At 51.9% G+C, this 14,760-nt stretch overlaps 5 protein-coding genes across 5 annotated transcripts; 2 read left to right on the top strand and 3 right to left on the bottom strand.

The window, feature by feature from the left end:
• Positions 1–1,661: 1,661 nt before the first annotated feature.
• Positions 1,662–2,656, bottom strand: A1O5_07025 (uncharacterized protein; the record flags this gene model as incomplete). The annotated part of the gene is made up of 2 exons (XM_007747614.1): positions 1,662–2,478; positions 2,568–2,656. The coding sequence occupies 2 exons, from the start codon at positions 2,654–2,656 to the stop codon at positions 1,662–1,664; spliced, it is 906 nt and encodes a 301-aa protein (XP_007745804.1).
• Positions 2,657–3,359: 703 nt separating this feature from the next.
• On the bottom strand, positions 3,360–7,142 carry A1O5_07024 (uncharacterized protein; the record flags this gene model as incomplete). Its single annotated transcript, XM_007747613.1, has 1 exon — positions 3,360–7,142. The coding sequence occupies one exon, from the start codon at positions 7,140–7,142 to the stop codon at positions 3,360–3,362; it is 3,783 nt and encodes a 1,260-aa protein (XP_007745803.1).
• Positions 7,143–8,389: 1,247 nt separating this feature from the next.
• On the top strand, positions 8,390–9,751 carry A1O5_07023 (oxidoreductase; the record flags this gene model as incomplete). Its single annotated transcript, XM_007747612.1, has 1 exon — positions 8,390–9,751. The coding sequence occupies one exon, from the start codon at positions 8,390–8,392 to the stop codon at positions 9,749–9,751; it is 1,362 nt and encodes a 453-aa protein (XP_007745802.1).
• Positions 9,752–10,358: 607 nt separating this feature from the next.
• A1O5_07022 (uncharacterized protein) lies at positions 10,359–12,041 on the bottom strand (the record flags this gene model as incomplete). Its single annotated transcript, XM_007747611.1, has 1 exon — positions 10,359–12,041. One exon carries the CDS (start codon positions 12,039–12,041, stop codon positions 10,359–10,361), a length of 1,683 nt encoding a protein of 560 aa, XP_007745801.1.
• Positions 12,042–12,966: 925 nt separating this feature from the next.
• On the top strand, positions 12,967–14,655 carry A1O5_07021 (dihydropyrimidinase; the record flags this gene model as incomplete). Its single annotated transcript, XM_007747610.1, has 3 exons — positions 12,967–13,026; positions 13,079–13,393; positions 13,453–14,655. The coding sequence occupies 3 exons, from the start codon at positions 12,967–12,969 to the stop codon at positions 14,653–14,655; spliced, it is 1,578 nt and encodes a 525-aa protein (XP_007745800.1).
• Between the last annotated feature and the right edge of the window lie 105 nt (positions 14,656–14,760).

Raw genomic sequence — 14,760 nt, 5'->3', positions numbered from 1 at the left:
ACCGACTGCCATCCTTCTTGTAACGCTTAGAGTCCGTGACGCCAATTGTAGGTCTCTGAGAAACTGATGTTTGAACAGCATCATGCCATGTCAGCGAGAGAATTGACCACAGGCTGACTTGTGCTTGACTCGCCAGGCTGTGACTTGCAACAAGAGACCACAATGCCATGTTTTTGACGGTGGGCAATGGAGCAGTTATTGCCCATCCGACATCTTCCGCGTCCACTTCCGTGCCACAAGCCACTATTAGCTTCGCAACGGCAACGTCATTCTCCTCCGCTCATGGAGTTTGAATAAATGTATCTTGGGGGCCGTCGGGCACATCCGAGGCCTCTTTCAGCAGTTCATTTGGTCGCAACAGCAAACCATCAAGATCAACAGGAGCGAAGTAGACGCCAATTTCCCAACTTGTATACTGTGACTGCTGTCATGACCTTGTAACGAGAGATGGTGAAAAGAGAGTCTTCCCTCTGCAAGGGGATTTTCTTCGAACACTGATGGATCCGTCCTCTTGTAAGCGCCAGGGAAAACGGTGAGGCCAGGCCTGCTACGTCTGCTTTTGCTGACCAGGGATGACATATGGAACACAGTATAAAGCTGCCAGCGAATTTGTGACACGGGAGTCAGTGCGAAACCGATGTCCCAAACGCTGAGCCGTTGAGAAAGGTGGGCTTTTCATTGATGTGCCCTGCAATCCTCGCCTCGAGAAATCATCAGTTTGCACTCTCCATGCCCATTCATCGATGCTTTTAACCCACCAAGCAAGCGGCTAACTTCTACGCCTTCGTCGGCTGCGACATTGCGTGGTCGAGCTGTTGGAAGGAGCTGCCATATCATTCATTTTCGGTGTACTGCAGATGATACAGAGTATCTTTGGATCCCTCCATTTGGTGACGACGGGAGAGCGGCCTGCCTGCTGTCTTGAGGCCCAATGTCGTTGTCGATGCTCACATCCGTCGACTGTCACTCTTAGAAGACGTTCCTCGATGTCATGGGTCATGATGTGCGATGCGGCGGGCTTTTGCCGGCATCATTGTTTGGGCATATATCTCATTGGCCTTTGACTCACTCGTCTTGGCTCTTACTACGCTGTTAAGGCGCATTTGACGACTCTGGAGACTTCTGAAATCCCATGTAGGCTAACGGTTCGTGTCCTTTGGAACCATCGAGCTAAAATGAAAAAAAAAAAAAATATTAAAGGGCGAGGTTAGACAATGCAGACAGCCTCGGTTGCCAACTAGAAGCCAACCGCTCCTAGATTACAGCTGGGCTTTTTTTTTTTGTAGTGAGCATGCCGTTTACCTTTTTAAACAGCGGCCACTATATCGTCGGTAAGCTGAGCATCCATCAGGGTACATTAGAGACGGCGTATAGATCTAGCATATCAAATTATAACTTATGGTTCAATAAAATCGGCTCGCCATCTAAGAAATTCGCCTATGCCTTGGTTCAGCGCCCCGCTTTACCCAGAACTCATTCCACTTGACAATCTTGAAATGTATTCCTCTTCGTCTTCAGCGCCGGGCTGCGTCACATAACTCGTATTTTCATTCAATCATGGGTACACTCGGCGTCTGAGGGGCAACTCCTCGCTCATGACAGCCATACTTGAAACTCCAGCTATCACTCTTTCTTATTCCACTTGCACCGGCATCGGCCTTTTAAAAGTCTCCGCCACCATCAAAATCACCACCACCGCCATCCGCTCCATCGTCGTAACCCTGCTGATAGGCACCCTGCTCCGAATCGTTGAAGGCATCAGCTAGCAGTGCACCGCCAAGGAGACCACCACCTAGACCTAGTGCTGCCGCGCCACCTGCGCCGAGACCACCAGATCGTTTGGGTGGTGCTTGTGCATATCCTCCATAGCCGCCGTATCCTGGACCGGGTGGGTATCCGCCATAACCCTGCGGTGGCCCATAGCCGCCATATCCAGGCCCAGGAGGACCATAACCTGGACCTCCAAAGCCTGGACCCGGAGGGCCGGCTGGGTAGCCTTGGTTATAGCCTGCAGGTTGGGGAGGGTAGCCAGCACCGGGGCGTGCTTGTTGCACATATGGCGAGGAGCTGCCGCTCGACTTTCCAAGCAACTTGCCCAAAAAGCCTTTCGATTTGCCAGAACTGTCTGGTCGTGGAGGGAGCGGGTTCGAGGGAGATGAGGGAGCGCCGGGGTAACCACCTTGAATGCCAGGAGGATTAGGACCACTGCTACTGCCTGAGTTGTAGTACGACTCGGCCGCGCCGCGCGTGTTCTCTTCATTTTGAAGCCGTCGAGCCATCTCCTCGTCCGTCTCCTGAGAGCCTCTGTTGTATGGGTTGTTTGATTCTAATGGGCGCTTGGCATCGGAAACTTGAGGGGCGTTGTGACCAGAGTAGGACGGAGGAGGCCCTCCAGGCGGGGCATCTGCATCTGTGCCAGGGGTCGGCGCAGTAGGCTTCTCCCACGTCGATTCTTTGGTATGGAGGTTGACATAGAACCTGAAGGAGACAGACAATGTTAGTAAGATTCATGGATGGATAAACGATGAGACGCTCGGCAAATCGGTCAAAGCTTGCGGACTTCATACCATTCTTTGTATTGATCATTCCAGACAGCCTTCCAGCCTTCCGGGACCTTCGGTGGAGGTGGCCCGGAAGGCGGCGCGAAATCTGACATTGGCGGGGAGATGGTATCGGACAACAAAAAAGATCACAACTTGAAGGAAGGATATGAGGAAGATAGAGAAGGATGAGGAATATGAATGCGTTGTTGATATAGGTGGGCGGCAAATGGAAGTCGAAGATGAGGGAATAACGATGAGGGGCGCAGTATTGGGGTTTGGTTGGCTAGCATCGGCGGGAGCGGGACGATGTTGGTGATATTGAGGCGCAGTCAGTCATCGACCAACAGACTGAGCAACATTCCCCGAGATTGAAACAAGCGCCACCAGCGTCTCGTGACAAATCATGTTGGGGCTGTGAAGACACCTACCTGTACAAGTACAAGTAGAAGAGGAGCTTTTTCTTTGACTGGGCTTTGGGCCTGATATTTTGAAAGGTCGTCGACGTAGAAGTCCCAGATATCAAGGTGCTGGACCACCAGCTCCCACCATCTATGTAGCTGCCCAATATGCGATAATCATCACAGATAGACGATCGCTTTCCAATATACCACACGAGTAGCATAGCCCGGGGCTTTCACTCCCGTTATACAAGGCTCACACATGGAAAGAATGGTCCCTGTGTCTTGCGGAAAGCCGAAGGACATGGCGAGCCCAGGCGACCTGTTTCTGACCAGTTTGCTGGTCAAATTGATTCCTTTCAGCTCCTGCGCCGTCACCATATCACTTCCTCGTCAAATCCCAACATCAATCATCATTTCATCCGGCTGTTATGAGCCGCCTAGCTTCCTGCTCGCCCACACCCAGCACCGTGATCAGATAGGCGACACTCACCTTTTCCGCCATGCGTCTGCGGGCCTCGGTGAATTTCTCAAAGCAATCCTCCTTGACTTTCGCCCGCTTTTGTGCATCGATGGTCTTCACAGTTAGTCTGAACACCCCACTGACAGGACGGTGATCGCTCGTTCGCACCTCATGGCGCCGGTATTCGAGTTGCTCTATCCGTCCGGGACCTCGATAGAGTAACCGGTCACACCATGCGGGAGCGCGCTTCTTCTCCGAGCTGTCGTACTCATCTGTTCCAACGTCATATTTGTAAGTTGGAGCAAAAGTAATGGGTAACTCGACGAACTGGGCCAGACGGAATCCTGATACACGGCGACGCGAAACCATAATCTGGTCTTGTTTGAGGAGTTTGTCTAATTCATTGCGCTTGATCATGTTGATGACGGCGTCTCGCGGGATGGCGTCAATGCGGTAATTCAAGTCCCCGTTGAGGATGCATATTTCGTGGTCGAGGATCTGAGTGCCGTCCCCGCCTCCGATATAAATCGAGCTGCGCACTTCTGGATCACGTTCAGGGTCTAAGGCTTCGGCCTCTAGGATGGTCGCTACATCGTTGTTTCGGTGTGAGGTGTGTGTCTGCCCAGCGGCCAAGTGGCAATTGATGAAACATATGGAGCTGTCGTCCAATATAAAACGCGTGACGAGCGCTCCTTTATTTCCATAGCGGCCTTTCAAGCCGAGTTTGACACTTGCAGCTTGCAAGTTTCGGATATTCTGCCGCTCCCCTTGCCTGACAAACACACATTGAAATAGCCCGATCAAGCTAGAGAGCTGGAGTTCCGAGTATGCATAATGAGCATTGGTTGATCGGCTGATGACTTTGCTGAGATAGTCTCGCCATTCTCGGTAGACACGGCTATGGTGTTGTTCTGTCTTGACCGTATCTTTCTTCTTGCCGAATCCAAAAATACTCTTTGCGGTCACAGTACGATCTTCCAGATCAACAACTTCTTGGAACCCAAATATCAGAATCTCAGGTGGATCGTTCGGGTGAATTGCATCAGTGATGAAGTCTTCTCGCAGGTCGGCGGGCGTAGACGCACCGACATTCCAGGTCACAACGGCGGCTCGAACGTCGCGAAACACACAATACTCGGCACTGCGCCGCTGCATCTCCATTTCAATCCAATCGTCTTCGAGAGCCGCATCCCAGAGCCTTACAAAATTATCATGTCCGATAGTGACAACTTGCAACTGTTGAAGGGTCCAAACACTGCTGGGATCGAATAGCAGTTGAGTGACGGGACCTTCGTGGGCCTTCCAATCCTTTTGGGTCTTCCAGGGCGAACTGGAAGTGTCATAGACGTATACCATTCCTGTTTTGAACGCCGCCCACAATTTACCTCCAACAAAAGCCAGGCTATTGATCTTGTAGTCGCTGGCTTTGATGTTTGCAACAGTGGAATAGTCCTTGGTCGAGTATATCGACACACGTCCATCAATGTGGCCAAAATATGCTCTTCCTTTGTCTTCATTGGAGTGCGTTCCACAGGTAACATCTCCATTTCCATGTTGAGACAGTGGCAGTGTCAAAACCGTAAATGAGCTTTCATTGCCCGGTTTGTATACTCGCAGTTCCTTGCCTGAAGCGTACCAAAGTTTGCCGTCGATTGCCACTGAGAATGTATGTCCCTTTGGGACTTTGTGAGAAATATGACTATATTTCAGATTGGGAACGCCTGTCTCATCGGCCTTCCACACAAAAAGCTTCCCTTCATCATCGATTGTCCATAAGTCTCTCCTGTTCCGCAGTATGCGCACAATCTCTCGACGATTATGGGACGAATTGGTGGTGATAACTGTATGGGTTGCAACGTCGACCTCCATTAACTCGCCTGTATTCAGGCCCAGCCAGAGTCTGGTGCCCTCATTTGCAAGATCTACTGCAGGCTTGAATGCCACAGCTGTTACCTTCACGGTCTCGCCGTGGTTGATGCTCATGATCTGCTCGCCTGATGACATATCAAATACCCGAGTCACGTAGCCGGCTGTACACAGATATTGTCCACAGATTTCAGCAAGTCTTGAATCTGACTTCGTGCTGATCTCCCACAGACTGCTTTTACTAAACGGAGGCCGCCGATTTGTATGAGTAGCGTCCGGATACTCAGATCGGGAGGTGGTAGGCTCTTCGACCGGCTCCTCTACGTCATCAGAGTCTTCGGCATTTACATTTGCAAACGCCCGCCTCGTGAAATCACCAGCAAATATCTGTGACCTGTGTGTTGGCGTCGGTTGGTGAAGCACCCGCTCATCGACGCTTGCACGCTTCGGTGGTGGAGGGAAATGCTGTTCCATAGGCAGGGTGGGCGCCCGTGAGACTTGCTGAGCAGATGAAGGCTTCTTAGAACGGTCCGGGGTCGCGACATGGCTTGGAGGTTGCACAGGCCGTGTCGTGTTCTTAGACTCATTAGACGGGCGCGGAGGAGGTTCAACGTTTCTTCGTGGAGGAAGACTAGGGTGTGGTTCTTCTGCTATCTTCTCCACCACTGATGACTGGGCACTAGAGAAGCCAAGCAGACGAGCATCTCGCAGAGGATTTGCCGGTGGAGGCTGTGAAGGAGCGCCCGGAGGCGGTGGAGGTGTGTGCCGGATAGTCTCTGAGACGTGGCGCTGTGTTGGTTTCCCGTTCGCCAAGCCCAGCTCACGAGGATCTCTCGTCGGCTTTTCTGAGACGGTATTGGCTCTCGATGGTAAATTCGATCCGCGGCTGGGCGGTCGTGGCTCAGGGGCCGTAAACCCCAAGGTCCTGGGATCTTTCCTTTCTGGGGCCGACGGCGTGCTTGAGAATCCAAACATTCGCGCATCCTTTGACCGTGCAGGGAGCGCCTCAGGAGGGGGAACTTGAGACGGAATAGCTCTGGTCGGGACTGGTGCGGGCCCAGAGGACTTGGTCGAGGATGAGGGAGGCACCGTCTCCGGGCTTCGGGTTGGCGAGCTTTCATCGCTGCTGGGGGGTGTGCTAAAAGGTGATATTCGTGCTTCAAATGAAGGTCTTCGAGCCTCTGGGTTCAATACATTACCACCAGCCATAGCAATCACAGGTGGCTTAGCAGGAATCTTGGGCTTGTCTGCTCGATTGACTGGCGGTGGCCCGGCTTTCGGCTTTTCATCTTGTGTTTCATTCCCAGGATGTGTATTATTCAACGTCTTCGTCATATCGGAACGATCTGCGCTCGGGGCTCTAGGTGCTGGGGTTGAAGAGCGACTTGAGTGCTGGGAGATGAGTTCGCGCACCTTCCCAAACGGAGTATTGTCCACCCGTTCAGGAGACCTTGACGAACTCCGCTCAAAGAATGTGCGCGGAGGTGATCGCGGCGAATCTATCTTGACCGAGGGAGTAAGCTGAGGAGAAGACTGCAAGAGCATGGACATGGGCCGTCTGTGGCCAGGCTTCGGGGGTGAATCGGTGCCCTTGATGGGAGTTTGTGGCCCTGCATAGTTGGGATGTCCTCCTCCTCCTCCAACACCCGTCCATGGCGATGTTGGTCTCGATAGGTCAAAAGAGGCCCTTTGGGGTGGCACGGGACTGGGCCTGTCGATCGGCTTCAATGCTTGTGGAGAAGTAGGTATACTTCCGCGAGTGTCGGGCTGCGGCTGGTTGACTTTGAGACCCTCGAAGTGAGATCTTAGGGACGAGACAGGTTTAATCGAGGCGGCATCTGTTCCTTGTTCCATATTCTCGGCCGAGGTCATTGCTGGTGGTACATTCTTCAAAGTCCGAGTGCGCAGGTAGATGAGTGGTGAGCAGGGTCCAGTCTTGAATTTCCCTCGTCACCCAGGCAGTGACATTCTGGGACTTCGGCAGACTTGGGCTCAGACCGGCACTGCCTCTAGGATCGGGTAGGAAGATAGACTGCGGTAGGACTCGTAAGTCGAGGGTACCGAATAGTTAGTCACCAGCGGAGAGGTCAGATGGTAAGACGCTCGCAGGCAGGATGCGGAAGGAAATGGGCTGGGAATGTGTTGGACGAATCTAGTTGGAAGTCCTATTGAGATGCAACAGTATCGATGGTTGATGGCTGTCAATAAGATGGATGGAACGAGCGAGAGAATAGTTTCCCAACCATGAGGCTGTCGTGTCAGAATGAGAGTCAGTGTTTGGCGCAGTTGTTGATTTCTTGGGGTCTTTGGATTTCGATGTTGATGTCTACGTAGCCCTGCCACTCACCCGCATCAGCCCAAGCCACTATTGATAATGCGCCTAGTGGCCGCGATGTGCCCCAATACGACCCAGTGCGGCCCTGAAAACGCGAGTTCGCAGCTGTCCGCCGAGCCTCCCAAGCCTTCGTTCCTGCACCATCCGCCCCTCCAATGGCTGCCGAGCCACCGAGCCACCGAGCCACTCTGAGCAGACATCACGTGCAACCCGGTCAAAGCCTGCAGTCACCGCCGGCCAGCGTCGCGCTGCCTGCTGAATGAACAGCAATGAGAAATGAGCGCATTGGCCTTGTCGCACCTGGCTCCGCAAAACCCACGGCGGTCGCCTTAGTGATTTCAATCATTGACTCAACCCATCCATGGTGCCTTTCTCTGAGAAGTTTTTGGGCTCGGGCAGTAGATGCCACGAGAAAAGAAACTTCCTGTATGGCGGGGCTTGACAAGATAAACATTAACAAGACGACTGTCTAATAGAACCTCTCGGCCCAACAAGCATTCCATGCATTGAAAATCCCTTGCTACGGAACCACTCTCCGGCAAATGATTACTTCACTGACCTCAAAGAGGCTACGGCAGGGGGTCTCCCTTGGACTTCCTTCCGCATCACAAGTACGTGATGTCATGATGAAAACATCGTCGTGTGAACAAATGCCCAGATTCTGGCTGTGATGAATGTATGGATATATTCAAACCAACTGCGCCCTTTTGAGCCTTCCCTTGCTCCTACCAAAATCTCGCTGACAATATTGGACAAACACTGATAACACTCCCACATCGTTGCTATGGCTCTCTCTCAAGCAGCTGCCGTAATCGAAAAGATCATTGGCCACACGGGCGATGCCGATACCGAACAGAACCTGAGCAACCCATCCAAAGATGCTGAAAGATATGCGGACCCTTCTGGTGAGAAGATGAAAGCGCTGGTGTGGAACGGCAAGAACAGCGTCAAAGTCGTCGAGACCTTCAAACCCGCCAAGATTGAAGACACGGACGTCATTGTCAAAGTAACCGGGTCAACAGTCTGCGGCTCGGATCTTCATCTTTACCACGGTACGGTGGTTGAGCTTCAGAAGGGCGATATCCTAGGCCACGAGTTCTGTGGTGTTGTGGACAGTGTCGGCTCTAAAATCAACAAAGTTAAGCTGGGCGACCGTGTAGTGTGCAGCTTCCAAATCGCTTGTGGAAACTGCATGTACTGCAAGCGCAAATTGAGCAGCCAATGCGAGAAGACCAACGACAATAGGATCGAAAACATCATGTACGGCGGTCGCACCGCGGGTATGCTAGGCTACTCGCACTTCACCGGTGGTTATGCTGGCGGTCAAGCCGAGTATGTCCGTGTTGCATATGGTGATGTCAACCTCCTGAGACTCCCCGACGACGTGCCAGATGAAAAAGGTCTCTACCTATCCGATGTCTTAAGTACGTCATGGAACGCTGTCGTGGACACAGGTGTCAAGGAAGGCGATGTAGTTGCCATCTGGGGCGCAGGCCCCATCGGCCAGATGTGCGCAGCCATGTCGTTTATGTGCGGCGCGAAGCGAGTAATCATCATTGATGGTGGTGATGCCGCGTGGCGTCTGGACTTTGTGAAGTCCAAACTGCCCAAAGTCGAAACGATAAACTTCACAGATCTTCCCAAGGGCGAAAACATCGTTTCAACCCTGAAAAAGATGGAACACGGGGGACCCGATGTCGCAATTGAATGTGCGGCGGGCGAGTATGCGAAAGGCTGGGCTCATTACTTTGAGCTGCTCCTGGGTGCTGAAACAGACACTTCAGAACTCGTCAATGAGATGATCATGAGTGTCAAGAATTTCGGCCGCTGCGGCATCACAGGCGTTTATGTTGGCTACACGAATCACTTCAACATCGGATCCCTCATGGAACGCGGCATACGGTTAATCGGTAATGGCCAAGCACCTGTGCATTTGTACTGGGAAGATCTGCTCAAGAAGATACAAGACGGCAATTTAGACGTCTTACAGATGGTCAGCCATCGAGTGTTGTTGGAGGAACTGGAGGAAGTCTACAAAAGATACGACGCTCGTGAAAAGGGCCTCCAGAAGGTCTTTGTTCAGACAAAGTTCAGCTCTCCACCGAGCGAAGGATCGCCTCAGTTGACAAAGTTTAGTACTGCATAATGGGCACACAGCGCGAACGGCTATATGGCATCGCCGCAGCGATATCGAACATGCCGTGAATTGACTCTCAGTTCAGGTTAAAGCTCCTAGTTCGATGTACCCTTTGTCGCCCAGCTGAACCTCAATCCTCCAATTCGTAAAATGATCAGACATCCATAACCACAAAATGCAGAACAAGGACGTACAGCCTCATTGAAGCTTCAACCTCAATTTGAAGACATGCCGCCGCGAAAGAATAGGGATCGAGTCACTATGACGTCTAGAATTGCAGCATTAGCTTCAATTCGCGATTATATGCGTGTTTACCCCAAAAGAAGTAGACACTAAAGGTCAGCCTGCTGACCATACGTACTAGTATGCAGGTATGTTCCGGGTACATATGTACCTGTTGGTACCTGATGATTAGCAGATTAGCGCTAGCCTAATTGGGATAGGGCAAATGGGTCTTGGCATCGAGACATCCTGTCTCACCGTCCTCTTTTCAAACCCTCGCTGTCACTCCAGGGCGATACAAAAATTAAACAATCAATCTATCGACTCTCAGATTGGCTCAGCAGCTCCTGGAGGAATCGGCAAGTTGCATTCTCTATATATCTGTCTATACATTTCATGCTACTGTTTGTATCGTGGTCGGTGTCACATGCGACTCGGCAACAATCTTCTCATTCTTTTCAATGTCCCGGCTTTCCCTATATTCCGTCGGTGTTGTGCTCTCACTGGCCGGCGCCAGCCCGTCGATGAGATATAACTTGCCGTAGTCCTCTTCTCCGTCATCGGGTCTGACGGGGACAGGCGACAGGCTGGTGCAGATGAAATACACTAAGCCGGAGAAGACGACGACCAGAACATAATTCCACGAGTACATATTGAGAATGCCTCGGTTGTGGATCGGCACACCCATCGAGTACAGCATCCCTGGGAAGAGCGGAGCGATGGCCGCAAACCAAGCGACGAATGCGCGCCAGTTACAGCCGAAGTTGTACCAGTATATGCCGTGTGGTTTGAATAGGTGCGAAATGTTGATCCCGTATCCCCGGCGTACCCAGAAGTAATCCATCATGATTACTCCTGTAGTTGCGCCGAGGAACAGCGTATAGGCACCTAAGAAAGCCAAAAAAGTCGTCGCCTTTGCTTGGATCTCCCAGGGGCAGATGGCGAACGATATCACGGCACAGATGAACTGTCCGCGGCGAATGTTGATGTACTTGGGAAACAATCCTGTCAAGTCGTTGGCTAGCGGCACCGAGTTGCCCGTGACATTCGTCATAATGTTGAAAAAGATAAAACAAGCTCCAGCAAAGAACTTTCCGGGCCGGTTTTCAAAGTTGTTGATCACCACCAATGGATTCCATTGGACTTCGCCATATACGACGGACGAGGCCACTGCCATAGTACAGCCAAGAAACTCTGTCAAGGTCACCAACACAGGCAAAGCGAATAGCTGTGTGGCCCATGCCGCCCTGTCGTTCTTCGAGTGACGCGAGATATCCATGATGTTGACCGCGAATGTGGCGTTGCCGGAAATCGCTGCATTGACGCATATACCGAACAGATAGCCTACAGACCATCCGTCAAGGGGCTTGCTCGGTGCCCTCCAGACCTCAGGCCACCCCCGAGCGGCAGTGACGGACCATGTGAACATCGCCGTCCAAAACAGAGGTACCAGAATGCTCTTGACAATGAATAGGTATCGCAACGTTTTGATCGGGAGATACAGGAACGGCAACGATATCAACCAGAAGATTGAGAAGCACAGAATCTGTTGTGCCGTCACATTGGCCGAGGCTGGGATTGCGTTGACTTCCCAGTGAGCGAAAGATGGCCATATGGCAGTGGTGCAAGCTTGGACTGCTTGACCAGCGAGACTGACTTGGATGCCATAGTAGATGATACACGGCACACCTCTCACGATCATGGCCCATTTGGAGCCTAGCATGCCGAACGATGCTCTGACCGTACCAGGGAAGTTCGTACCAAGCTTGCTACCCAGGTATCCGGATGCAGCACAAGGGATAGAGACGATAATGTTGCCAATCAAGCAAGCCACAACACAAAGCCCTGGGTTCAGTCCAAGCGAGAAGGCTGAACTCGATACTTCCAGCTGCGCAGCGTTGAAGCCTTCGGCGATCCAGAACAATCCCATCTGGTACCATTCGTAAGTCCGATCTTTTCTTTTGATAGGGTCCATGTCCTCGTTGGTGTATTTGATTGCGTCAGGGTCATCAGCCCCAAATGAGCCTGGATGGGGTTTGAGTACGACATGCTCGTCCCAAAAATGTCTGAACCCCATGGTTGTTAAGCGAACACGACTCGTATGGGGGATTATGTGGTGAATCAGTCTTCTCCTCGAGGCTGGGTTCGGCGTTCTGCCATATATGGATCTCGTGCCTTATATAGGATCTACACGAAGGGCTTTTATGAAGGAGTCTACGGGCAACTTATCTTCTTCGGCCAACACAGGCAGGGGCAAGGGAGGCTACAGTTTGTGGACCTTATCGCGAAAAAGTTGATAAGTGCCGCGTTATGATCACCGTACACGCCGGAACACACTGGACATTGAGTGTTTCCAAAACTAATTTCTCACGCGTCAAAGCTTTCGACTTGATAGAGGCGCGCAACTCGGCACTTACAGTAGCAAGGCTGGGCAGATCTGTCCCTTACCTTCCTGAATGGGCAACTATCTTGACGGTTTGTTGTATGGAGTCCCACGTGCGAACCGAAATTCCATGCTGGAGCCGGATGGTCATGTCCGCGATAACTGTGACTATCCAATGACACTACACCATCAGTGGAGTGCAAGTTACTTCTTGTTTCTAACAACGAAAGATGGCTGCGGAGGTATGCGCACAGCTCGCGGAGTATGGCCGATCAACCGCCCCGGCGACCTTCCGGATCAGATATGAGCCCTCACATTGGCCAATCACCAAGGTCTGTCAGGTACCAAGCATATGGGTTTGGAACTTGAATTGCACATTGATTCAGGGAATATCTAGTGGCCTTAGTCGGCATTTCCGAAGATTGGCGGTAAATCCAATGGCGCAAACCGAACCGTACACTGGCTGTGCGAAAAACAAAATTGACATCTCGGTATTCGGCGTCATTGGTGCGAGCGACGGAGCTCTTCGTTTCCAAAAGTCGTCAAATTTGCCATTCACAACAGCCAACATCATCAGGAAATCAAGCATTTTATCTTCAGCTCTGATACAGCATCCAAAATGGGTAGCTACGCACCCGCAGCCCTGGCGTGCGATCTCTTGATAACGAACGGCATCATTGTAGGTCGTCAAATGTCTTACAAAACGCCTCAATACTCATAGTGACTTACAGGTCTCTTCAAGTGACTTGATCTATCCACCGGCATCTGATATTGCCGTGAAGGATGGCAAGATTGTATGCATCGGCGCTCTTCAAGGGCTCTTCTCGGCACAGCGAGTTATCGACGCTGATGGAGCGTACGTAACACCGGGGGGTGTCGATACCCATGTCCACTTAGATCAGCATATCAATGGCGCATTGGGGGACAACTTTGAGAACGGAACTAGGAGTGCTATCGCTGGTGGCACGACCACCGTGGTAGCGTTCGCTTTCCAGCAAAAGACTGACGAAAGCGTACTGCCCGTTGTCGAAGCCTACCACAAGAAGGTAAGTGTCAACTCTCTGTTCCTTACACATTGTGTTCTGATCTGAGGTCCAAAAAAAAGGCAGCAGGGCTCTCCTACTGTGACTATAGCTTCCACATGATACTGACGAACCCGACCAAAACCATTGTCGAGGAGGAGCTCCCCACTCTTGTGGAACAGGGCATAACCTCTGTAAAGCTGTACATGACTTATGACCCTCTGAAGCTCCGTGATCGTCAAATTCTAGACGTCATGCTCGCAACTCGAGCCTTGGGCATGACCACTATGATGCATGCTGAGAATTCGGATATGATCGAGATGATCATCGAACAGCTCTACGAACAGAAGAAGGGCGATCCCTACTATCACGCCGTCTCGCGACCAAAAGTTGCTGAGGACGAAGCGACGTATCGTGCCATCTCGCTCGCCCGACTAATGGACACACCCATCCTCCTAGTACACATCTCTTCCGCGGTTGCCGCGCGACACATCCGTGACGCACAGACGAAACTCCTTCCCATCCACGCTGAGACGTGTCCGCAGTACCTATATCTGCTCAACGACCGCCTGCGGGGCGAAAACTTCGCAGGCGCAAAGTTCGTGTGCAGCCCGCCCCTGCGAGACAGTCACGACGACCTCAACGCGCTGTGGGAGGGGATCGCCAACGGGACATTCACAACAGTTTCGTCGGATCATTGCCCGTTCTCGTTCCAACACCCGTTGGGTAAACAGTTGGGGCTTAAGGATGGAGTTTCTCGATTCACAGATATCCCCAATGGTCTTCCGGGAGTGGAGACGCGCTGTCCGCTGGTTTTCAAGGGCGTGCAGGACGGCCGGATCAGTATCCAAAAGTACGTCGAAGTCACATCCACCAATCCTGCACGATTATACGGCTTGAGCGCCAAGGGTACGTTAGCTGCTGGATATGACGCGGACATTACAATTTGGTATAACGAGAGTAAACCTGGCTCGTCATTCAAACCGTTTGACTTGACAAACGAGATGCTGCATCATACGTGCGACTATACGCCATTCGAGGGCGTGCGGTTCGGGAATTGGCCGAGATACACTATTGTGAGAGGTGAAGTGGTCTGGGCCAGGGATGAGGGTGGTGTGGTCGGCGAAAAGAGCCTTGGGAGGTTTGTAAAGCGAGTGGAAAACAGCCTGAGGCAGCCGAGGGGCAGGTTTGAGAATGAGTGGATTCCGCAGTACAAAGGAAGGATTCCGGAGAAGGCAATGGAGGTCAAAGGCCAAAAAGTGCTGGTAATGGAGAATAGCTCCTGAGAGGAGAGAATAGACTCTCTATTACCCAAATATCACTCGCCGCCGAGAGACCGATTTTTCCAGATCACAACCCAACTAAAATCTCCAGGACCGTGCTCACCAAGT

This window comes from Cladophialophora psammophila (assembly GCF_000585535.1).
Source record: "Cladophialophora psammophila CBS 110553 chromosome Unknown aczJe-supercont1.10, whole genome shotgun sequence".
NCBI lineage: Eukaryota > Fungi > Ascomycota > Eurotiomycetes > Chaetothyriales > Herpotrichiellaceae > Cladophialophora > Cladophialophora psammophila.
This window is presented reverse-complemented; position numbering and strand designations above follow the sequence as displayed.